The sequence below is a fragment of the Esox lucius genome, chromosome 19 (genome assembly GCF_011004845.1).
Source record: "Esox lucius isolate fEsoLuc1 chromosome 19, fEsoLuc1.pri, whole genome shotgun sequence".
Taxonomy (NCBI): domain Eukaryota; kingdom Metazoa; phylum Chordata; class Actinopteri; order Esociformes; family Esocidae; genus Esox; species Esox lucius.
In genome coordinates this window covers 30,573,048-30,597,500 of record NC_047587.1, presented here as the reverse complement: position 1 = coordinate 30,597,500, position 24,453 = coordinate 30,573,048, and the positions used below count along the sequence as shown (strand labels likewise).

At 44.3% G+C, this 24,453-nt stretch overlaps 2 protein-coding genes across 5 annotated transcripts in view; one reads left to right on the top strand and one right to left on the bottom strand.

Moving 5' to 3' along the window:
• The window catches only part of tubgcp6 (tubulin, gamma complex associated protein 6), a 38,588-nt gene extending 28,949 nt beyond the window's left edge, over positions 1-9,639 (top strand). For all 4 annotated transcript variants that reach the window (XM_029114817.2, XM_029114821.2, XM_029114819.2 and 1 more), the window contains exons 14-24: positions 1-49; positions 2,032-2,170; positions 3,064-3,156; positions 3,283-5,341; positions 5,631-5,799; positions 6,413-6,554; positions 6,923-7,117; positions 7,379-7,511; positions 8,172-8,385; positions 8,473-8,666; positions 9,524-9,639. The exon at positions 1-49 is cut by the window's left edge and continues 67 nt beyond it. In XM_029114817.2, the coding sequence (XP_028970650.2) occupies positions 1-49; positions 2,032-2,170; positions 3,064-3,156; positions 3,283-5,341; positions 5,631-5,799; positions 6,413-6,554; positions 6,923-7,117; positions 7,379-7,511; positions 8,172-8,385; positions 8,473-8,666; positions 9,524-9,615 (3,479 nt within the window). In that variant the 3' untranslated portion in view covers positions 9,616-9,639. The remainder of the gene's footprint in view (positions 50-2,031; positions 2,171-3,063; positions 3,157-3,282; positions 5,342-5,630; positions 5,800-6,412; positions 6,555-6,922; positions 7,118-7,378; positions 7,512-8,171; positions 8,386-8,472; positions 8,667-9,523) is intronic.
• Positions 8,984-23,537, bottom strand: appl2 (adaptor protein, phosphotyrosine interaction, PH domain and leucine zipper containing 2). The gene is made up of 20 exons (XM_010898196.3): positions 23,410-23,537; positions 21,849-21,947; positions 21,692-21,751; positions 21,135-21,206; positions 20,350-20,437; positions 20,115-20,156; positions 19,969-20,027; positions 19,583-19,729; positions 19,174-19,409; positions 15,998-16,186; positions 15,845-15,887; positions 15,571-15,627; positions 14,591-14,685; positions 14,281-14,436; positions 14,120-14,172; positions 13,848-14,022; positions 13,712-13,748; positions 12,886-13,041; positions 12,731-12,778; positions 8,984-12,653 (listed from the first exon to the last, which is right to left on the bottom strand). Exons 1-20 carry the CDS (start codon positions 23,461-23,463, stop codon positions 12,522-12,524), a joined length of 1,998 nt encoding a protein of 665 aa, XP_010896498.1. The 5' UTR covers positions 23,464-23,537; the 3' UTR covers positions 8,984-12,521.
• Between the last annotated feature and the right edge of the window lie 916 nt (positions 23,538-24,453).

Here is a 24,453-nt window from a genome sequence, read left to right as displayed (position 1 = left end):
GAGAGAAGCGACTGCAAGCCCTGGAGGAACAGCTGGAGATTACAGCCAGGTCTGGTCTGGACGCTGGGGCGCGTCATAATACACACACACCTTATTCACTTCACACACACTCACATTCACTCCACACACACATCACAATCATGATTTTAAGCAATTGGTCTTTTTATATATATATATAGACATACATACATACATACATACATACATACATACATACATACATACATACATACATACATACATACATACATACATACATACATACATACATACATACATACATACATACATACATACATACATACATACATACATACATACATACATACATACATACATACATACATACATACATACATACATACAGGTGCTGGTCATAAAATAAGAATATCATCAAAAAGTTGATTTATTTCAGTAATTCCATTTAAAAAGTGAAACTTGTATAATGTATACATTCATTCCACACAGACTGATATATTTCAAGTGTTTATTTTTTTATTTTGATGATTATAACTGACAACGAATGAAAACCCCAAATTCAATATCTCAGAAAATTTTAATATTGTCAATAGGTTCAATATTGAAGACACCTGGTGCCACACTCTAATCAGCTAATTAACGCAAAACACCTGCAAAGGCCTTTAAATTGTCTTTCAGTCTAATTCTGTAGGCTACACAATCATGGGGAAGACTGCTGACTTGACAGCTGTCCAAAAGATGACCATTGCCACCTTGCACAAGGAGGGCAAGACACAAAAGGTCATAGCTAAAGAGGCTGGCTGTTCACAGAGCTGTGTCAAAGCACATTAATAGAGAGGCGAAGGGAAGGAAAAGATGTGGTAGAAAAAAGTGTATAAGCAATAGGGATTACCGCACACTGGAGAGGATTGTGAAACAAAACCCATTCAAAAATGTGGGGGAGATTCACAAAGAGTAGACTGCAGCTGGAGTCAGTGCTTCAAGAACCATCACACACAGACGTATGCAAGACATGGGTTTCAGCTGTCGCATTCCTTGTGTCAAGCCACTCTTGAACAAGACACAGCGTCAGAAGCGTCTCGCCTGGGCTAAAGACAAAAAGGACTGGACTGCTGCTGAGTTATGTTCTCTGATGAAAGTACATTTTGCATTTCCTTTGGAAATCAAGGTCCCAGAGTCTGGAGGAAGAGAGGAGAGGCACAGCATCCACGTTGCTTGAAGTCCAATGTAAAGTTTCCATAGTCAGTGATGGTTTGGGGTGCCATGTCATCTGCTGGTGTTGGTCCACTGTGTTTTCTGAGGTCCAAGGTCAACGCAGCCGTCTACCAGGAAGTTTTAGAGCACTTCATGCTTCCTGCTGCTGACCAACTTTATGGAGATGCAGATTTCATTTTCCACCAGGACTTGGCACCTGCACACAGTGCCAAAGCTACCAGTACCTGGTTTAAGGACCATGGTATCCCTGTTCTTAATTGGCCAGCAAACTCGCTGGACCTTAACCCTATAGAACATCTATGGGGTATTGTGAAGAGGAAGATGCGATACGCCAGACCCAACAATGCAGAAGAGCTGAAGGCCACTATCAGAGCAACCTGGGCTCTCATAACACCTGAGCAGTGCCACAGACTGATGGACTCCATGCCACGCTGCATTGCTGCAGTAATTCAGGCAAAAGGAGCCCCAACTAAGTATTGAGTGCTGTACATGCTCATACTCTTCTTGTTCATACTTTTCAGTTGGCCAACATTTCATTTTTTTGTATTCTTAAGTAATATTCACATTTTCTGAGATACTGAATTTGAGATTTTCATTAGTTGTCAGTTATAATCATCACAATTGAAAGAAATAAACATTTGAAATATATCAGTCTGTGTGTAATGAATGAATATAATATACAAGTTTCACTTCAGACACATAACTAACTACTGCCAGTATTGGTCCTCAGTTGTTTTGGTGAATATGAAGATAAAGGTGAGATCCTGTTTGACAGGCTTGATTATGGTGAAAGGTAACGCATAAACAGCCTAAGAAACAATGCATCCCGGTCCTCAGGAAGGAACTGATTGCCCAGTACAGCCGCCTGTCAGAGGAAGCGGCCAAGAGAGAGTGGCGGGCCATGTGGAGGCTCCAGCGAATGAGACTGAACGAGGCCCGGGTCCAGTTCCTACAGAACAAACACCAACTGACCCAGGTCTGTAGTACGCTGCTGTAAATACCAACCACCAACTGACCCTGGTCTGTAGTACGCTGCTGTAAATACCAACCATCAACTGACCCTGGTCTGTAGTACGCTGCTGTAAATACCAACCACCAACTGACCCAGGTCTGTAGTACGCTGCTGTAAATACCAACCACCAACTGAGCCAGGTCTGTAGTATGCTGCTGTAAATACCAACCATCAACTGACCCTGGTCTGTAGTACGCTGCTGTAAATACCAACCATCAACTGACCCTGGTCTATAGTACGCTGCTGTAAATACCAACCACCAACTGACCCTGGTCTGTAGTACGCTGCTGTAAATACCAACCACCAACTGACCCAGGTCTGTAGTACGCTGCTGTAAATACCAACCACCAACTGAGCCAGGTCTATAGTACGCTGCTGTAAATACCAACCACCAACTGAGCCAGGTTTGTAGTACGCTGCTGTAAATACCAACCACCAACTGACCCAGGTCTATAGTACGCTGCTGTAAATACCAACCACCAACTGAGCCAGGTCTGTAGTACGCTGCTGTAAATACCAACCACCAACTGACCAGGTCTGTAGCACGCTGCTGTAAATACCAACCACCAACTGACCAGGTCTGTAGTACGCTGCTGTAAATACCAACCACTAACTGACCCAGGTCTGTAGTACGCTGCTGTAAATACCAACCACTAACTGACCCAGGTCTGTAGCACGCTGCTGTAAATACCAACCACTAACTGACCCAGGTCTGTAGCACGCTGCTGTAAATACACACAGTTTTTATTCCAGTGATGTTCATGGGTGAAGTACAGTATGGTTTTAATTTTGAATGACGGTCATCATGGGTGAAGTGTGACTTTATGATGACTACTAATTCTAATCTAAACCCCCAGTCTGTTCTGGAGAAGTATCCTCTGGGGGGCCACAGACCCCCTCTGGAAATACTGCAGCCAGCGTCAGCCCAGACCATTCACTTGTTAGCACAGGTATGTGTCGGTGGTTGTAGGTTGGCATCATGTAGCAGTTCAGACTGTTAAAATGCTGTGTCATCTACCACTATTTAACTTCTACAAGTGTAAGCTCTACTGAGTGTGTGATCTTGTCTTGTACAGGATTCTTCAGCCCCAGGCAAACCGGATCAGTCAGTGGAGCCAACCCAAACCCTGGCAACACTTCCTTACTCCCCCTCTCCACCTCCACCCCCTTCCCCCTCTACCACCATCAGCCCATCCCCCACCGTAGTGGACATCGACCTCAACGACTTCCTGCCCAAGCCACCAGACAGCCGGCAGGTGGACCGGGCCCTGCAGGAGATTGGGTCAGAACTCCCGGAATCTCCCGCTCCACTTAAACCGGTAGACTATGACTTTAGTGCCCCCTACAGTCCCCTGGAGGGAGTGACTGCCCCGGCCCTGACTCGACCTCGCTGGAGTCCCGCAGTAGAGCCTGAGGTGGCCCATCCCCGACCCCACATCCCACTAGGTCCTCCCGAGTCCACCCTGGGCATAGGTTGTGTAGTATCTGGGACAGAAGCTCTCCCTTCTGCTCTACCTAGAAGTACCTACGGCCATTCTTCGGACTCCACCTTGGGCGGAGGGTGTGTGGTGTCAGGAAGCGGGGTCCAGGAAGCCTTGCCCAGACCGAGTTCCAGTGGCCTGGTCTTGCAGTCCAGCGTCCCCATGGGGCAGTACTCCTCTGATGTGCCCCTGGCTCTCTGCACAGCCAACGCCCATGGACACCCGTCTCTAAGCACAGTGTTGCTGGCGGATGGAAGTGAGGCAGAGCAGACAGACGGCAGGCAGGAGAAAACCGAAGACACCCCAGCCCCGTCAGCTCCAGAGGTCATGGGAACACAGCCTGAGGGACAAGAGGAGCAGGCTACTGGTTCTCTGAGGGAGGGTGCCGCAGCATCTAGCCCAAAGAAGGGCCTTGAAGCTGGGGATGGCCCAGATCAGCCCCCCTCTATCTCGGGACCCTCCAAGGGGCCTGAACTCCCTACTTCTAAGGTTTATGGCCATGCTTCAAAAGGTCATATTAAGATAGGGGAGCATGTTTCAGATATGGACATGCCTCTCCCCTCTCGAAACCTTCACGGTCATTCGTCTGATGCTAACATGAAGGTAGGAGAGTTGGTAACGGCGGTGATTTCTCCAGTTCCAACTGCAAGTGTCCACGGTCATTCCTCTGATGCCCATATCAAGATTGGAGAGCACATTTCGGAAGTGGCTTCGGCCCTTTTCACGCAGAACGTCCACGGCCATGCCTCGGACGCTCACATTAAAGTCGGGGAGCACATGTCTGAAGAGGTGGCCTCCGTACCCACCCAGAACGTCCACGGCCACTCATCCGACACTCACTTTAAAGCGGGCGAGTTTGTGTTGGATGCAGACCCCTCCCAACCGCGCTGGAGCAAGCACGGCCACGCCTCTGACTGCACACTTCAAGTAGGCTGTGTAGTATCAGGCACAGAGACAGTCCTGCCCCCCTTACCTGGCAGCACCTACGGCCATTCGTCTGACTCCACCCTGGGCGTAGGCTGTGTTGTATCGGCGACAGAAGATCCCCGTTCTCCTCTATCTGGAAGTACCTATGGCCATTCTTCGGACTCCGCCATGGGTGGAGGGTGTGTGGTCTCTGGCGTTGAACCCCTTCGTGCTCCCCTGCCTGGCAGTACGTTCGGACACTCCTCCGATTCGACTTTGGGCGGAGGGTGCGTGGTGTCGGGGGCTGCCGCCGTTCCCTCTCCGATGCCAGGAAGTGAATACGGACACTCGTCAGATTCGGCCATTGGTCCCGGGTGCATTATATCCGGGACGGAACGGCTCCACCCGCCTCTGCCCGGCAGCGCGTACGGTCACTCGTCTGACTCCGCTCTGGGCGCGGGGTGTGTGGTGTCCGGCGTCAGCCCTCAACCCGGGCCGATTCCCGGCGGTGTTTACGGCCACAGCTCGGACTCCGCCCTGGGAGGGGGCTGCCTGGTGACGGAGACGGGTAACGAGTATGACGCCAGGACCCCGGAGCAGCAGGAGCAACAGCGGCTGGCCGAGGGCATCTCGTCCTGGGCGGCGGGCCTGCCTTTGTCCCCTGGAGACAGCTCGGAGAGGGAGTACCTCCGATCCCTGGCAGCTCAGTACCAGGTGGAGCAGTATGAGGACTGCTACAGTCTCATGAGTGAGTCGCGTCTGGTAGTGTACTGATTCTGTATAATGTACTACTGATAATGGCACGTCACATACGCTGTTGTAGTATAATGAACCCAGTCATGACCGTCCCAAGCTGCTACATCGCATGGTATCAGGTATAAGGACTGACACAGCTCAAAGTAGCACTGTGACGCTTATGTCATGCAACTTGTACTACTAAGATAGAAGCAGTATTGCAGTATCGTATCCATCATGAAACCGGGACAATGGATGAATATGTTGGAGTCTCACTGTGTGTTTGTCTGTTCATTCCACAGCGCTGGCCCCAGAGTGTCACCCCTTGCATCAGGTGACGCGGGGCCCCTGGGGCCTCCCGGTGGAGCCGTCGCTACGCAGGGCCACAGACACCACTGTGGTGCAGCTCAGTGGGATGGTCTCTCTGCCCGTCCTCATGAAGCACTCCGTCACCACCCCGCTCATCACACAGTCAGTGCACGTCCACCTTGTTCTCATCCAGGAAAAAACACAAATCATTAAAACAAACACTGAATTTGCTCGTGCAGCACTCAATGGTTTGCTTAATGGTTTCTTCACTGGTCATAATCTTTAATTTGTCCGGTTCTAGGTACGCTAGCTAGCCATTTTTACGTGAGCTAAAAAGTGGCCTAGAAAAGTAATGTTGCTAGCCTGACTGGCAACATAACAAATGGTATTGTCACATGGGTGGAGGGGGCCGTTCCTGCTCCGCTTTCTCAACACATGATGGCTGATTATCTCGCCAGTCACAGAAATAAAGTTTTGCCTTTATATAAAATGTTTCAGACCAGCAAAATAATAGTTCTGAACAGCGAGCTGACCCACGGGTTGAAATAATATTTTTATTCCATCCGATGTGTGATTTATTAGTGGTTCACCTACGGGGAAACCGACTCGAGCATGAAGAATATACAGGCCGAGCATCAAGTCAGAGTTTTTCTATTCTTTTTCATTTAACGCCTTCCTCACCCCCAGCCATCAGTGTTGGCATCAGTCCTAAAAAATCCTCCGTCTAAAATGGATTTCTGTGTGTTTGCCGTTCCGCTGTCTCCCCATCGGCCAGCGTGTCCTTGGTGAACAAGGCAGTGGTGGACTACTTCTTCGTAGAGCTGGGGGTGGAGAGGCACTTCGAGGCCCTCAGGCACTTCCTGCTCATGGAGGATGGCGAGTTTGCCCAGTCTCTCAGCGACCTGATCTTCGAAAAGGTGATGCAGCCGCGGGAGCGGTGTCACTCAAACGGGGGTATACGGGGGTCTGCACGCGGCAGCACGAGGCCCCTGTCTAGCCTAGTCTTTTCTGTGTGATCTGCCATGTTGTTTTCAGGTCAGGGGTGTGCGTGTTTAAGGTATGCGTGTTTAACGTGTGTGTGTGTGTGTGTGTGGTTGTGTTTTTAGTGTGTGTGTGTGTGTGTGTGGTTGTGTTTTTAGTGTGTGTGTGTGGTTGTGTTTTTAGTGTGTGTGTGTGGTTGTGTTTTTAGTGTGTGTGTGTGGTTGTGTTTTTAGTGGTTCTTTTGTGTGTGTGTGTGTGTGTGTTTAACGTGTGTGTGTGTGTGTCTGTGTGTCTGTGTGGTCAGATGGGTAGTGGCCAGACCCCTGGGGACCTGTTGACCCCGCTGGTCCTCAACTCTATTCTGAGTAAGGCTCTTCAGTACAGTCTGCATGGAGACAGCGCTCTGGCCCCTAACTTCACCTTCGCCCTGCGCTTTCTCCCCGAGACCTTCCACCCTCACGCCCCCGACGCACTCAACTGTCTGGAGCTACGCTACAAGGTAAAAGAAGAAACCAGCGGGCGATGGCTGAAATCCCTCATATCGGGGTGCCGTGTTGGTCTTGTTAGGGAAAACGACATTGTCACGGGATACGTTTGACCCTCTTGATTTGACTGAAGGGGAGTTTAATTATCCCCCCCACTTCCCTGCATCTCTCTGCTCTTCTTTATTCCAACATCCCTCTTCCATTTGACCTTCATACTCTTCCTCTCTGCTTCCTCTCCCTCCCCCACCCGCTGCCTCCCTCCATGTCTCTCTCAGGTGGACTGGCCGTTAAACATCATCATCACTGACAGCTGTATAAACAAGTACAATCGTCTGTTCTCCTTCCTGCTGCAGCTGAAACACATGGTGTGGAGCCTCCGAGACGTCTGGTTTCACCTGAAGAGGACTGGTATGAGCTCGGTCTCTGGAGCAGAACAGTTCGAATAAGGATAGAAAGACATAGATAAGAATGTATAAATATAGCTGGAAAGAAAAGCACGCCGCTGCTCTCAAGTGCTTTAATACAGTCTGCCCCGCATTCGTTCTTTTAAAGCACCTGGGAGCAGGGAGATTCTAGCTGCAGAGTTTCTTTCTATTGCGCCATTCATTGTTGGGTAACTCTAAAGAAGCTGTATAAGGAATATAAAACATTTTCCTTTTTAATAACCGATTATGATCTCTATCTACTGCCTAAAGAAATATATTTTCTAAGTGTATCTTAAATTCTCTTTCCAGTCCAAAAATCTTTTAAACAAGGAAATGACTAATACATAATATAAATGCATGTTTTTTTATTTCCAATTAAATGATATATAAATCAGCATTTCCCCCATTGTAGTTTTCCCATTTCCTTAATCAGCTGACTAAGTGAGGTAAAGCAGCTGGAGAATTCTGAAGGGGAATATAAAATAATGAGGAACTCATGTGTTCACATAAGGACTACTTCAGATGTCTCATAGGTTAATGTAACTTCATTCTACTGTCCAAACTGGTTCCAAGAGAATCGCCCAATTCCTGGCCCTCCTGTCCCTGTGGCCCTTGACGTAAAAGCCGTGTCGTCTCTCGGCAGCGCTGGTGAAAGGGGCGGGCCGCTCGGTTCAGTTCCGCCAGCTGCAACTCTACAGACATGAGATGCAGCACTTCGTGAAGGTAATCCAGGGCTACATCGCCAACCAGATCCTGCAGGTGTCCTGGTCAGAGTTCACCACCAAGCTGGCCGGCGCCTCCGACCTGGACGCCATTCACCGCACACACGCCGACTACCTCAACAGAGCCATCTTCAGGTCAGGGAGACGTGAGACACTGACTGTACCCTGTCCTTACACCGAAGACCTGCTAGTTCAACATTTTATCTTTTACTCATTCCCCAGGGGTCTGCTGACGGAGAAGGCAGCTCCAGTCATGAATATAATCCACAGCATCTTCAGTCTGATCCTTAAGTTCCGGGCACAGCTAATTGCACAGCCTTGGGACAGCCAGCAGGGGGAGGCGGTGCACCCTAGTTTCATTGCCATGCAACAGTCATATAACACCTTTAAGTACTACTCCCACTTTCTCTTCAAAGGTACGGACAGGGTTAAAGCATCATTGTTTTTGTTTTTTTCGAGAGAAGGTGAAATGATTAGTTCATAATCAACATCTAGCAGTTCTTAGTTCTGAGCACCTCTTGTCAAAGTGGGTAGAGTAAAAATAACTTAATGGTTTGGTCAGATTTGTCTTACTTCCACTCTGTAAAAGTTGTCATGTCAGAGCTACATGTTGGATTTTCTGATTATAATATATAAGGATATGACAACATATTCATAGATCTGCAGTAATAATGGAATGATAATGTTTCACAAAATGTATTAATCAGAAATTATGTTGAGGGCATACAAAAGCACAGCCTAAAATGCAGAGTTTTTATTGAAGCCATACCAGCGAAAGCAACAATGTAGAAGCGAAATCCTTCTTTAATTTATTTGTTACAATAATTCTAAACAGTTCAGTCAATTTCAGTTCAGAATGTCAAAAGCATAGGGAAGGGAATAATTTTGCCATCTAAATGCCTTTAAATATTTTTTAAATATCAAAAAAAGTATCCCACGTAGCTTTTGTAAGCGGATCTCTAAAGAGGAAGTGAAACTTTCTAGCTAGTGTTGAATCCAGTACCAGAGGATTAATGTAACATCCTATTCATACATCTGGGACTCTAATAATTACTATGATCTCCTATGTTACAATAGGATTCATTACTGTAGGATTTGCACACGGAGGACACTGTAGAAACCTGTCTGATCTACATTTGTTTTGAAACAAAGTTGGCGGTGCTGTTCACCTATTTAAAAAATCAATTCAGAGTAGGGTACCTTTAACCAAACGGGTGGGCACATACTCATTTTTCCATCTCTGGTGTCTTTTCTGCCTGTGGTGTGTTCTTAGTGGTGACCAAGCTGGTGAACAGAGGATACCAACCTCACCTGGAGGACTTCCTGCTTCGCATCAACTTCAACAACTATTACAAAGAATCCTGAACGTGTGTGTGTGTTGTAGATAAGACTATATCTTGAAAGTGTCTTATGTCTGTGTAAAAGGATGTTAAATATTAGTGTACATGTGTACAAATCTTTCCCTCCCCACATCCATTTCGGCATGTGTATATTTGTGGCATGAAGTATGACTGTCCATATCCTGGATTAAGAGTCAATGTCCATCCACATGTAATAACATTTGAAATAGACCTCGTCAACCTGTTTCAAAACTTGAATGTCCCTGAATGTACAACATACTGCATCCTGTCCACAAGAGTCTGTTGTCACAGGGATTACCACCGTACAAGCCCCTAGCTGATGCCAAATAACACAAGCCAAAGCTCAGGTGCCTCTCCCCTGCCCATACCCACCCCATTCCTCAACTCAACAAAGTCCTTATTTTGTGGTGTAAATAATAATAAAACTTAAGTATTAAAATGTCACTTGTATTTATTAACAATTGCATGTTTTAATGGAGTAAGAAAATGTCACTTTAAAAAGATTAAGCCGTTTAGAAGATTTAAACGTACCGGTTTTAGAAAACTAAGTCAAACAATGACATTGAAGTATTAAGCAAAGTAGACACACTGTCATTTACAACTGATGTTCGTTTACAAAAGAAATTCCAGTAAAAGAGAGCAATGCACTTGCCAATTTTTGTACATTTTCCAGATAGCTTGAATATATTTTTCCCTGATGGTGAGTTTCACTCAGAAAGCTGGAGGAGTTTGAGCCATATGAAGGACAACACTAATATGGATTACTGAAGAGCATTCCTCTCAAGGGGGTGAATCCTAAATAAAATGTAAAAGTTAATTTTTATCTCAATATCAAATCTATTGTAACATTAAGCACCTCACTAATGATTTAATTAAAATTAGAACTTTTATTTTTTGGACTTGTATTGATAAAATATATTACTGTTTGAACCTCCTTATTGATCCGCTGATTTCACCACTTGATGTCACAAGGCAGGACAAAACAGCTCTTACACTAAAAGCAATATACAATTTCAACATAATGTGGACAAATACCAAACACAGGAAAATGTTTTTACTGACCTGGGCCTTTAAGTCAAATGTGATTGTCCCCTATCAACACTGATGCATTACTTAGTATGGAAGGTAGGATTTGCTGCAGAATTTAAGTTTATTTATTTTTTGGGGGGGGGGTGTTAGGGACCACGATCCACACTGAACGACCTTGTTCAAAACTGAATGACCCTGCGGTCCACACAAAGTCAAGCTTTGACCTATTGTCAATGTTATTCCGCAATACAAAAAACAAAACAATGGGCATTCAGAAACAGTGCATGCGTATAGGTTCAGGGCTAAGACAAAGAATATATACACAGAAATACACGGTCTGTGTGAAGAGGAAAATACTATGTGCATCAGTAATTTCACTCAGATTTGCATTCCTCTATCGGTGAATGGTTAGTGCACTGTTTAACAAACGCAGGATTCATTGTTAATGGAACGGTTCAGGTCCCTGTAGTCCGTTGAAGTTCTTCACTGAAACTAGACCGTCTAAACACCGTCCCGCTGCCTTGGGAATCATATGAAACAACTAATTCATGCACTGGAAGCACTGCGATCAATACTCCGAAAACTGCAGACCTCTATGCATTACTGGGGATCGATTCAGTTCGTTTAGCCGAAGATCATTGGAAACTGTGGAAACACTGCATATCGGCTTCTGAAATGACATTCGGCAATAGAGACTGAATCGAGCCCTTAGGTTTTGACATCTTATAGACACTTTATTCAATCTTATTTACTTTGAAATGTAATTAAAGTACCATCTAAAGACTTAAAATCAAAGCTGATTCTAAGTCCAATACAATTATTGAGCATTCTTTAAGTACTGTACTGATTTACTGTCGGAGAAAATCAAATGTATGTAGCATTGCAAATTAAATGAACACGGCCTGTTTGTAGAACAATTTGCCTATAACCTTGGGCAACGTTCAATCTATTTCACTAAAGCGATATACATGTTAAAATTTCAGACTCAGCCAACATCCATTACCATGAATGCCGTATGCGCTTGCAGGCGAACAGTACTTTTCAATTTGAATCATGCTGTTACTGAATTTATACGATAGGTATTGAATAGACCTCGTTTGTTTTGCATGTCATATTCTCAGGAGCATAGCAAAAGTAATCCTGGTTCTTTGCGTTCTCGTTTCCGGCCTACCGTGAGCTATGCACACTCAGAGACAGGCTTCTTTGCCGTCAGGCCCACTGCTTAAAGACATTCATCATGGTTGGTTCATCCTCAACCACGGCCTCCCAGACAGCAGGAATGTGAGGTTCGCATCACAGGACACACCAGAATTCAGGAAATACAGTACATACATTTTTCCACACTTCATTGACATTAAAGCCTTCCTTCATCACGCTGCTGGACAAGGTGCATTCTGCTACAGACATCAAGTCTTTGATTAATAGAGACCTTGGAAGTGCAATAATCTCCTATAGGAAGGATAATTATGTTATTAAGTGCTGCGGACAGGACTTGCAGGTAAGTCTTCCATCCATCTGTACACAATCCATACACTGATGCATAGATACAATGGTACCATTAACCTCAAAGCTATGTAACGTGAACCTATTAGTGTTGGAAAAAGGGACCTTTCCGTCCCCACTTTAAGCTGATAGGATGGATAAATATTAATTCCACCAGGGAAAAGGGAGTCAAATAGTAAACGCGTCCCTTTGTATTTAAGTACCCGTCCTGTACCACAGTCCAGTGGTCTTAAGATACAACATAGAGAGACAGGAGATTTTCCTGGTTGAGTACCAGACAGAGCCAGGGGAAGGGCTCCCGAGGACACCTGAAGCCCACCCGACAAGGTGTTTGGCGGGTGAACCTTAAATCCTCTCCCCTGGTTCTGGGAGGCATGGTTAGGCCTCTGACTCCTCCTCATCTGCTACTCCTCCATTAGCCGTGTCACCAGTCTCGCTGTCCAGCAGGAGAAACTTGCCATCGTTGGTGAGGGGCATGTTCTTCATTAGCTGGGCTAGAGCCTCTGGGTCCTTCACACACACACAGAAAGACAGACTCAGATTCATGCAAGAAAAGTGTCTGGTTACAACTTTATGTATAAATGTACCTTCTTTGCCTCTATAATCTCCTTCCCCAAGCTTATTGTGTAACATATCTGTGGATGAAAACAATGTACATTGTGAAAAATACATTGTGAAAGAGACTAGATAAAGGCACAGTGCTCAGTGTTGTGACGCAGAGAAATGTGTGTCAATCACCTACCTTCTCCCCCTCTGTGTTACTCTCAAACACAAACGCACTGAAGGAGGGCTCTCCCTCCTCATCCCCCTCGCTCCAGTCCCGCCCCTCCACCACAAACCCCATCAGCCTGCCGTTCTCCTGGTGGGCCGCAAACTGGGTCACCTCCTGTAGCTGGAACTGAGGGGAGGGGGAGGAGACGGAGAGAGCAGGACAGAATCATTCACACCAAAACCGTAGCACTATCATCACAATTATTAACTGTCTGTTTCGGACGCTAGAGGTGGACTGGCAGAAAGCCCCGTTATATTACAATTTATAAGTGAAGTGGTATGAATCCTAAATGCTGATTGGCTGATAATAGTTGTGGTATATGTAAGCAAAGATACAATATACCACAGCTAAAAGCTGTCCTTAGGCACAACACATTGCTGAGTGCCTGGACACAGCTCTTAGCCGTGTTAAATTGGCAATATATCACCAACATCCGAGAAGCTTTATTGGTCTAATTAACCAGTTACCGACACAATTAGCGACACAATTAAAGCACTAAAAAGTTATGCAATGCCATACCTGTTGTTTATAGTCTCATATACCACAGCAATCAGCATTCAATCCACCAGGTTTATAAGAGAATGACATCACATCACTTTTTAACCCAATGGAAAAAATGAAGGGTGTAATAAGGCCAAGAGATGCTTTTTGAGTGTGAAGGTTTTTTGGGGGTTATGACTCATACCATTTCTGTCAATTGTGACAACACGTGCAATCTATGAATACTGGTCCCCATGGGCCTCATTTTTGAAGCATACCACTAACTACACTAAGTTTAAATTTTTCAGATACTTACACTGATCCTTGTTACTTGTGTTTGGGGGTCAATCAACCTGCCGTAAAAATTAAACGGAGAAGGCGATGAGTCAACCTAGCCAGCAGAAGCACTGTAGCCAAGTTCCATTTCCTAGGTCCTGTCATGGCCCGTGTACCTGAGGCAGCTGCTGGTGACCATGAGATGCGACTCTGTGGTCCTGAAGATGTTGTGGATGGCTCTGGCTGCCAGCACCTGTCTCATGGCCTCATAAATCACCTCCTGGGTTTGCCCTGAACGCACCGCCATGGAGCCCAGGAAACGAACTGCAAACACCTGCTGCAGCAGGGTGTCTACACACACACACACACAAACACACACACACAATCAGGGGATATGTAGTGTGCAGCAGTGGGTTACCAGAGGAAGGTGGACTGAAGAAACTCCTACCGTCGCTTTCAGGGGAGCTGTCATCGTCCGTTTCTCCAAAAGGGTTTGTACGCCTGTCAAGAAGAGAAATGCACAAAATTAAACCCAGCTGAGCTGTAATTGTACCAATCAGTGCACAGGAAGTGGTTCAGACACCCTGGCTGTTGTGGCGTCGGGTTTACCTCCCTCCAGCCCGGTTTTGGTCCTGGAACTCGGAGGCAGGCAGCATGATGTCAAACTGGATGGGTGTCCCTGGAACGATCAAGTCCTCAGGCTCTGGGGCGCTGGAACTCCTCTGAGACGAACCGCCAGAGGACTGCACCCCACCGGGCTTAGCCCTGCAGAGAGAGGGGTTGGGGCGGCAGGAAACCAAGACAGAGGAGTTGGGGGGTGTATTATTGTACTTCCTGAAACAACGCATGCAGACAATCTTCATTTCCCACTGGGAAGTCCAGGAAAAACAAAGGAGTTTCCTCGGCGTGAGATGCTGACCTGTTGGGATTGGGCGAGCCCGCTCCTCTCTTCTCAAAGCTGGTGATGGGAGTGACCGCCTGGATGGCCGACTGGTTGAGTCGGATGGCCACCGCCTGGCAGGGCATCAGAGGGCAGCGAACGTCAGTACAGGGTGATGATGCTAGCAGTCCTAAACACTATGGCGCCATGACGGTGTAGATTCTGAGGACTTTTCACAGTCACAAACTCCCAAGATAGGAAACATCCAAAATACCCAACAGGCTGTGGACATGGTGTCCAGCCAATGAATAGCATTCATATGATGCAGTGTTAGAGCCTGCCTGAGCTGATCCACCGGTTGACTGGATCAGAGAGCATGCCTCTTGGCCTGATTCATTCCACATTTAGAACTGTTCCAATTTGGTTTTTGAATAAACAACTGACAGAGGGGCCGGAGAGCCAGGATGGCAGAGAAAAAGTCACAGAACAGATAATATATTTGTTTATGTACACAAATTATGTCAGAGCACAAATCCAAGCCTGCAGAACCCTCTGGTGCACACACAAGCGCACACACACACACACACACAGGGTTGAAGTCCAATAGGAAGGGAGTAACAGTCCCTGATAATGCAGAGATAAGACACGGTCTGTGCCATGAATCACTAAATAACAGTTCAGTGAATTCACCTCTAAAACCATCAGGAAATGTGCAAAATACAGTGAACCGGCTCACACTCAGCCCCCTGGAGCTGGACACATCCTGTCTTATACCACCAAATTATTTCGTCATTGTGTCCTGCTGGTCCTCAGAATAGATGTGGTGTCAAAACAAAGGTTGTGTTTTGCCTCGTCTCGATACGGTATTAATTACTCGGCAGCTGCTTTTAAGTGCCAGCATAGATTGCTATGGTATCACCATTTAATAACAGTGTTTCTGAGCTCCTGTAGGTAGGTGCAGGTGGGTAGGGCAGCGAGTGTTGTTGTATCCAGGTAAGGAGGTACGTAAAGGACTTTACCTCGGGGTTGTCAGTCAGGTAAATCTGTCGGGAGATGTTGTTCAAAGTGCATATCCACTGGAAAGGAAAAACTGTTTTACTCTCCTGCCCGACATTCAAAAACAGATTTCTATCTTAAAGTCAACAAAGATTTCCAATAGCTCCTGTAAAACAATGTCAGGAAGGTCACAACAATTAATTTTTGAAGGCACATGAAGACATTTAACGTGAGTGGCTATTAATAGAAAGAAGCCTATAAAACAAACAGGGAGAAAACAATTGACATGACACATACTTCCTCGTATTCCTTTCTGCTCTCTGCCTGTAGAATCATTGACCTACACCAGAGGAACACAATGAAGCATTAATGTTTATAGGTAAATAGAATTGAACATTACACCTCTGCATGGGACCGGAAAGGGTGGTGGTAAGTACATACAATACATACGTTTTACCAGACGGGGAGGTGATCTGAAAACAGTAGCGTCGGTCCTCGCACTCTACGGCCATGACGGAGCTATTATCCAGGTCCAGCACCATGCCCCCAGCCACCGCCCCTCGAGGCTGGCACATCAGGTTCCCTCCCTGGGTGAAGAAGTAAAGACGGTCCCAGGCTGTGGTAACTAGGCCAGTCTTACTGTGGGGCAAAGGAGGACAGGACCGTTTCATTAGAAAAACCTCTGGCTGTCTTTCCAGGGAAAATAAATGCTATGTTTCAGGAAGTCCCTAATTCCGTTGGGGTCTGTTGAATCTGCAGTCCCTAAATTGAATGATGAAACTGTAATGTTTCAAATTAGAAGTGCTGAGAAGTCAGACCTCAAAAAAATCTCAGGGAACAGGGAAACATATGGTCTTTTGACATACAGGGGATATAAAAAGTCTACACATACCAGTTTTTTGTGATGTAAAAGAACAAGACAAAGATAAATCATGTCATAACTTTTTCCACTTTTAATGTGACCTTTATAATGTGAACAATTAAATTGAAAAACAAACTGAAATCTTCGAGGGGGAAAAATTTAAACCAAAACCTTACAACAACCTGGTTGCATAAGTGTGCACACCCTCTTATAACTGGGGATGTGGCTGGGTTGAGAATTAACCAATCACATTCAAACTCATGTTAATTAGAAGTAATTACACATCTGCATCATTTAATGTGACTCTGATTAAGCACAAATAAAGTTCAGCTGTTCTAGTAGGATTTTCCTGATATTTTCTTAGTTGCATTTCAGAGCAAAAGCCATGGTCCGCAGAGAGCTTCCAAATCATCAGAGGGATCTCATTGTTGAAAGATATCAGTCAGGAGAAGGGTACAAAAGAATTTCCAAAGCATTAGATATACCATGGAACACAGTGAAGACAGTCATCATCAAGTGGAAAAAAATATGGCACAACAGAGACATTACCAAGAACTGGACATCGCTCCAAAATTGATGAGAAGATGAGAAGAAAACTGGTCAGGGAGGCTTCCAAGTGGCGTACAGCAACATTAAAGGAACTGCAGGAATTTCTGGCAAGTACCGGCTGTGTGTTACACATGTGAAAACAATCTCCCGTATTCTTCTTATGAATGGGCTATGGCGTAGGGTGGCAAGACGGAAGCCTTTTCTTACAAAGAAAAACTTCCAAGCCCAGCTGTAGTTTGCAAAAATAAACAGTCCCCCAAAAGCACGTAGGGAAATATGTTATGGTCTGACGAAACCAAGTTTGAACTTTTTGGCCATAATCCTAAAAGGTATGTTTGGTGCAAAAACAACACTGCACATCACTGAAAGAACACCAAAACCCACAGTGAATCATGGTGGTGGCAGCATCATGCTTTGGGGCTGTTTTTCTTCAGCTGGAACTGGGGCCTTAGTCAGGGTGGATGGAATTATGAACAGTTACAAATACCAGACATTTTTGGCACAAAACCTTCAGGAGTCCGTTAAAAAGCTGAAGATGAAATTCAACTTTCAGCACGACAACGACCCAAAGCACACATCCAAATCCACAAAAGCATGGCTTCACCAGAACAAGATTCATGTTTTGGAATGGCCCAGCCAGAGCCCAGTCCTGAATCTAATTGAACATCTGTGGGGTGATCTGAAGAGGGCTGTGCACAGCAGATGTCCTCGCAATCTGACAGATTTTGCAAAGAAGAGTGGGCAAATATTGCCACGTCAAGATGTGCCATGCTAATAGACTACTACCCAAAAAGACTGATTGCTGTAATGCAATGCTTCAACAAAGTATTAGTTTAAGGGTGTGCAAACCTACGCAAGCAGTTTTTTATTTTTCCCCCTCAAAGATTTCAGTTTGTTTTTCAATTGAATTGTTCATGTTATAGGTCACATTAAATGAGGAAAAGGTTCTGACATGATTAATCTTTGTCTCATTCTTTTACATCACAAGAACCTGGCATTTTAACAGGGGTGTGTAGACATTTTATATCCACTGTAGCTTTGTTAAACAAGCTTCTGAGACTGATCTGACAATAATTCATTTAAATGGCATTCAGTAGAAGCTTTTACATCTGTTATAGACTTGTAAATAATATAAATTAGGAAAGTGACTGCATTGCACAGCTTTGACATTTTACTAAATCACAATTTTGGTTCTGCAATTCTATTTCAAGGTAACATTTATGTTCTCAGATTTAATTATCTATATTTCACTGACCTTGTCCTGTTTGACAAGCAAATTGTTTTCACCAAAGTACAAAAAGTGTAAGAGAAACATTTTAATTTTAGTCTGACAGAGTAATTCAAATATCTGCAATAAAATATGTAATAACACGATCACGATCGCTACCCTTACAACAACTAAATGTTTGCAGCAGATTTGCAGCAAACCTCTGGCTGATATGCAGCAAACAAATTAGTTTGCCCAAAAGGTTTGCCACATGTTTACCAATGTTGGTCACTAGTGGCAAACTTCCAGCAACATTTTGACAATAATGAGAAGTTTGCCACCCCTGGCAAACATGTTCACTGCTGGTTTGCCACAGTTTGCTAGCAGTGCCAAACTTCTAGTAAACTTCTGGCAACAAGCAGAAACAAATAAGGATTTGCGGCAAACTTGCTGCAAACAGTAAATATTATAGCAAACCTGCAGCAATAAAATGGAATAAAGAATCTATTGGGCATCAGTGGCTCAGAGGTTAGGGAGTCAGGAAGGTTCCCGGTTCGAATCCCGACTGGGCCAATTGTTGTTGTGTTCATAGGTAAGGTACTTTACCCTACGTTGCTCTGGGGAAAAATGTCCCTGTACTTACTGTAAATCACTTTGGATTCAAATGTCTGCTAAATGATTAAAATGTAGTTAAAAGGTCATTGTTTGCCATAGATTTTCCACAAAGTTAGCCAAAAGCCCAATACACCAGACGTTTGCCACAAACCTAATTTTCATATGAAAATATGACCTTGCTGCAAATTTGCAGCACAATTGCCAAAGGTTAACCACAACTGTCTGCCACAAACCTAATATTTTTGTAAGGGCAACAACAAAGCATCAAGCTATCAACCAGTGCGAAACTAAAGTAATTATAAACCAAAATAAACAAAATAACCTTAAAACTATTTGAATGAGATCCCCCTTAAATGGAAGATATGTATTGAAGTGAATGGAACAGGTTCTTACTTTCTGATGTTAAGGTACCCTGCCTTCTGTATGAGCGTGCGGTTGACCGGCACCGGGTCGCGGTCCGGCATGTAAACCGTGTCCTCCATGGACAGCAACTCTCTCTGGGTCAGACGCATGGCCTCAGCCTCCGAGTCCAACTGGGCCTGGATACTCTGTGTCATGCTGGACACCGACGCCAGGAAGCTGTCCATCTTCTTCGAGACTAGATCCATGCCTTTCTTATAAAAATGGATCTGGGAGGGACACAAAGAGAACCCACGTGTGCCGTCAGTGCTTCTGTGGTTCTGACTTGCTGTGGGGGTTTACTTCTGTGGGTAACCTGTGGTGGGACGGGTGGTGCTGATATTGGGTTAGCGGCTGCTTTACTAGGGGCTGGTGTGTGTTGCCATAGGTCATGCGGGTGTACCTGGGCCTGGGTGTATCCCAGCATGGGCTCCAACATGGCTACCCTCTTGCGGTACTGCAGGGCGTTGAGGGCACAGTAGTACTGCATAGAGGCCTGATGCTGCTTCCTCCTGGAGTAGGCCACCTCACCCACCAACTCCGCCTTCACCTGCACCATCACCAGGACATTTGTGAGACACATTCAACACAAGCAGTGAATCAGAACATCACTGGTTCACCGGCAGGCGAACTGACTAGAGCGACATGACCTCTGAAGTATGCCGTGTCCTGCCAACTATTATGAGGGAGTTACACACAACGTCATCTATTGTATTTACTTAAATGGCGCTACTTGTTCATTTCACTGCTCAGAGGTTAGGCTACTGCACAGACAATCCCAATCGCTACCTTCTCACTCTCCTTCTTTTTGGGCAGCCTGCTGTACTTGACCATGGCAGCCTCATGCTCTGTGTGGACATAAGAACCAGATGAACTGCAGTTGTGGCAATAACTCAGAAAGTAAGGAGGATCACCATTTCGAAACCCATACATACCATCAGAGGCGATGCCAAATATTTCTCTCAACGTGCTAATCTCTGCAAAGTCAAATACATAGATTTGCAGAGTCAAAACTAAAGCATGCCAAGGCCATTGCACTTCACTTTGTGGCTGCTCAGGTGAAAGGTCTTTGAGAAATGCATGTATTTACAAATCATAATTCCAGAATCATATAAACATGTCGTTCATACTGGGTGTAAACAACGGGCCAATGAGTAGACCCCAGTCTACCTGTAAGATCCTTCTCTCTGAACTGGATCATGGGAAAGATCATCCTGTCAGCCATCTCAGTGGCCAGCTCTGAGTGTAACGTGTTCAGCTGGGGAGGAAACAAGACAGACAGAAACACAGTCTTACACCTGAACTACATCATCCAGATGAACACTTGGCTCTGCCATAATCCCTGAAAAAAACAGGGTTTGATTGATGGGGGTTGAACAGGCAATTTAGCAGTTGAAATCCACATTCTGCAATTGAGAACCAGCCACTGCAGATTAATTCAATCTTCTCAACGTGGAGCAGGTGGGTGCATTTAGTTACCAGCAGATTATTTCATGTGATTGATAATTAAAGAGCTAAATTATTCATCAAGTAAACACACACACACACACAGCACCAGAAAACCTAAGATCTCTGCAGTTAATTGTGGACTGAGGACCCAAAGTCTGTGTTGTTCAGCCAGAACAACCACAAACGGCATGCTAGCAGCTGCTCCAATTCCTCTCCCGAACAGGCAGGCCTCACCCACGGACCCCTGGGGCTCTGTCCATCTGTCCATCCCAACCCCCCACCGGACTAGACCTTCAGGCTAGTCTGAGTGATCCTCTACCTGGGTGCACTTCCACCCAGCCTCCTCCCTCACTACTGTTGAAGAGTACTTCTTTTATTAATACGGGAGGGGCTTATTGTTCAAGTGGTTTTACCGCCATACAGACAGAAATCGTCCCGAAGTACATTAACATTTTTAGATCATATTAGTCACATGAACAAAAAGCGCACAGCCGCCTGAGCCTCACCTCCCCTACAGTTTTGGCGAATTGTTGCAGTGTGCTGATCACCTCCTCGTCACCTTTGCCAAGGGCAAAATTCTGGAGGAGAAAAGAAATGTGACATTAAAATGCTAAAAAGCACCTCCTCTGTAAATGATGTCCTTGCTGTCAACATTTCCACTGAAATGCATCTATTGATTGGTGAAGATCTATTATCATTTCTAAATGGTTTGCATTTGGTTTTATTCATTCTCATGTTGATTAGGCTTCTTGTGCCCCATTTGCCATTTATATACAATATATTATATAAAAATGATGTTGTTGTTTTACTCAAGTCACCGACGGGTTGAATTGATTGGGCTTAGGTCACATATTTGCTTTACATTCCTAAGAGAATAAATACAATTGGTCTATTAAGTTAAAAATACAGATTTAGCATGAAAGTGCTGACATGCTATTGTATAATAACCAAATTACAGCATATATGTTTGTGGTTTATGAAATAATGCTAGGTAACAGGCGTATGTCAAAATACTGCATTGAAGAACCTGACTGTTATATTATCAGTCAGAAAATAAACTTACTTGCTTCTCATATTCCAGTAGCTGTCTGGACAGTTGTTCTGTAGCTAATCCCATCTCACTCTGAGGAATACAGGAAGTGATGTCATTAGCAGTTTATTCTCTTCAAGAAAATGTACACTTCGTGCAATCTAGGCTAATGTGTCCTCTCTCAGATTACCTGGGCCCCATACACTCTCTGCATGGACTGAAGCAGCTGGTTGGTGTAGTCTGTCAGGGTCCCTGCATCTTCCTCAAACACACTGAGCAAGGAGCGAGTCTGTGAAACAGTAGTGGGACACACTGAAATACATCACCAGTGACAGATAGACACACTTAGAATGACAGCAGGATAACCACAGACAGAGAGAGACAGTACAGTTACAAAAACAGACAGACACACACACACACACACACACACATATAAAGATACAAAGACACACACACACACAGACACATATACAGATACAAAGACACACACACACAGACATACAGACAGATACATAAACAAACATACGTACATACATTAAAAGGCCTGATGAATGTTCAAACTATAGCCTGTTTGTCCACTTGTGATTTATCAATTAATGTTTTCAGACAGGTGTGGTATGGAACACTGGTTTGGGTGCAGCAAATATGCACACACCCACAGAAACAGTGTGATAGTCAAAGCCTGCAGAATATTTGTAACAATGTTATGCTGTGACTACTGAAAATGTAATGCAGGTCTGAGTCTGGATAAGATACTTTTTTCAGTCTCTCAGTTAAGAGTGACTCACTCAAATATAGTCCTTGATGTTATGGGAACAACTATGCTGAAATATGCCGCTTCAGGCATATTGTGAACTTGATCAAACTCAGAGGACACCATGAAAAGATGCATACAAATTGAATAATAATGTGAATAAATGTAACGTGATGCTATACTTGGCACAGCATATTGCAGCATAGCAAGTGTTAGTAGAGCAGCTTAAAAACAAACACCTACATTTGGTTGTCTGTGAATTGCACACAGAAAAATGCTGACATTAATGGGTATTATATTTCGTTTTGAAAGATAGTGTTATTTATGTATAACATTAATAATAACACTAATCATTTTATCTGGGTTACATTTCCACACCATCAAAGCTACTAAGGACGAATTGACTTAAGCAGTGGCTTAAACCCATAGAGAATTATCTTCCACATTGTAGCCCTCGAAGTACCGGCGTTAGAGGCTATTGACAAATTCTAATGGATTTTAATACTCCTAAGCCCCTCCCACAACCCGTAAAAAAGGCCCAAGTCGGGGTATTTTCAAATCAAACAGACATGAATACTTCTGTCTCATAAATTATACATGTGATTCGCCACACATAGTTGTCTACAGGAGAGTGTTATTGTCAAAACCCACAAAGACTAGTCGTGTTTTCATGTTACGGATAGTGCGATGCGCGATCATAACGTCACTCCCTCGATTTGCCAGGGAAAGCCCTCGAATCTCTAGCAACATGCAAATTAAAGGCGACAATTTTTTTCTGAACAATTGCTACTTGTGACATTATAGTATGTTCTTTGATAATGTGCAGATGTGCAACAGCAGAATATGTTACGTTTCTATAACAATGAGACAATTAAAAGCTTGCTCACCGTAGAGCAAAGTAAATTAGCCTACAACAGTAGAACTGGATTACCACATTTGGCATCTACAAGACATTTCCTCTCAATAACGGCACGTAACAACTATAGTATCAACCTACCTGGGGACTGTCCTGCAAAGCCTCTTCTAAAAGCAATTTATGGACGGCCGGCATCTTGTTCAACGCGAAGAAAACGGACTTGAATTATTTAGCGAGTGGACTCTCTTTCCCAGAGATCTATGTGCGGATGTGGGTGACACGTATAATTGGCAGGCGGTACCAGTTTTCATCAAGTCCGAAACCCCGCCTATTTATTGTTAGTCTTAAATTTTGACTTGAAACTGAACTGAGTGTAGCCACACTGTTATAACCTTGAATTAAAATGAAGAATACATTTTTGTTTTAAATTTTGACTTACTCTGTAGATCCAACTTTGTGTCTATATTATTGAAGTGTAACCCCCCACACAGGTGATGAAAATAACCCTTGATGTTACCCTGGGTTTCTCATACTCTTCTGAAAGCATTTTTCGGACAGCTAGTGGGCTGAATTTGTTAGAACAACCTGTCTTATGTAGATTGCCAGTGGCCTGGAATTTTCTCCATTTAAAGATGATCTGTCGGACTTCAAATTCCTTCGAAAAGGCTTTGTAACCCCTCCCAGACATGTGTATCCTTGTGAGGGCCTTGGAGGGTTCTTCTGATTTGCCTTGATGTGTAATCACACCCCCAGATGTTATGACCAAATCAGCCCAACGTTTTCATATTTATGTGATGCTGGACCCTCACAAGTTACTCTCTAATTATGTTTGTAAATTATTTGCACCTTATGTGATGGTGAAGGTAGGAATGTACACATTTTCTAAGAGAATTGCATTTCTGTTCAGTTGTTTAAATTGTTTCAATTAAAAGAAAAATTGTGTGGTTTGGTAAATCAGGTTACCTTTATCAGTCAATGTGATTGGAATTTGTCTCAGATAGCCATTTCCAAATATGTAAACCAAAATACAACTTTTCGGGGATTTACTTCCCTTCAAAATGGCCCAATTAATTTGATCTAGGCTCACAAATCTAAATATAACAAAACATATTTTGTATCAGAATTTATATATATATATATATATATATATATATATATATATATATATATGTATATGGGTATTAT

Bases quoted from the DNA above. Each gene is read 5' to 3' on its own strand.
- appl2 (XM_010898196.3), bottom strand. From the start codon at position 23,463: ATGCCGGCCGTCCATAAATTGCTTTTAGAAGAGGCTTTGCAGGACAGT. The intron at 21,948-23,409 runs GTAGGTTGATAC...ACTGTTTCACAG, and splicing joins CTTTGCAGGACAGTCCCCAG to ACTCGCTCCTTGCTCAGTGT. The intron at 15,628-15,844 runs GTATGTGTCATG...TTTCCTTTCCAG, and splicing joins GCAGAAAGGAATACGAGGAA to TGGATATGCACTTTGAACAA.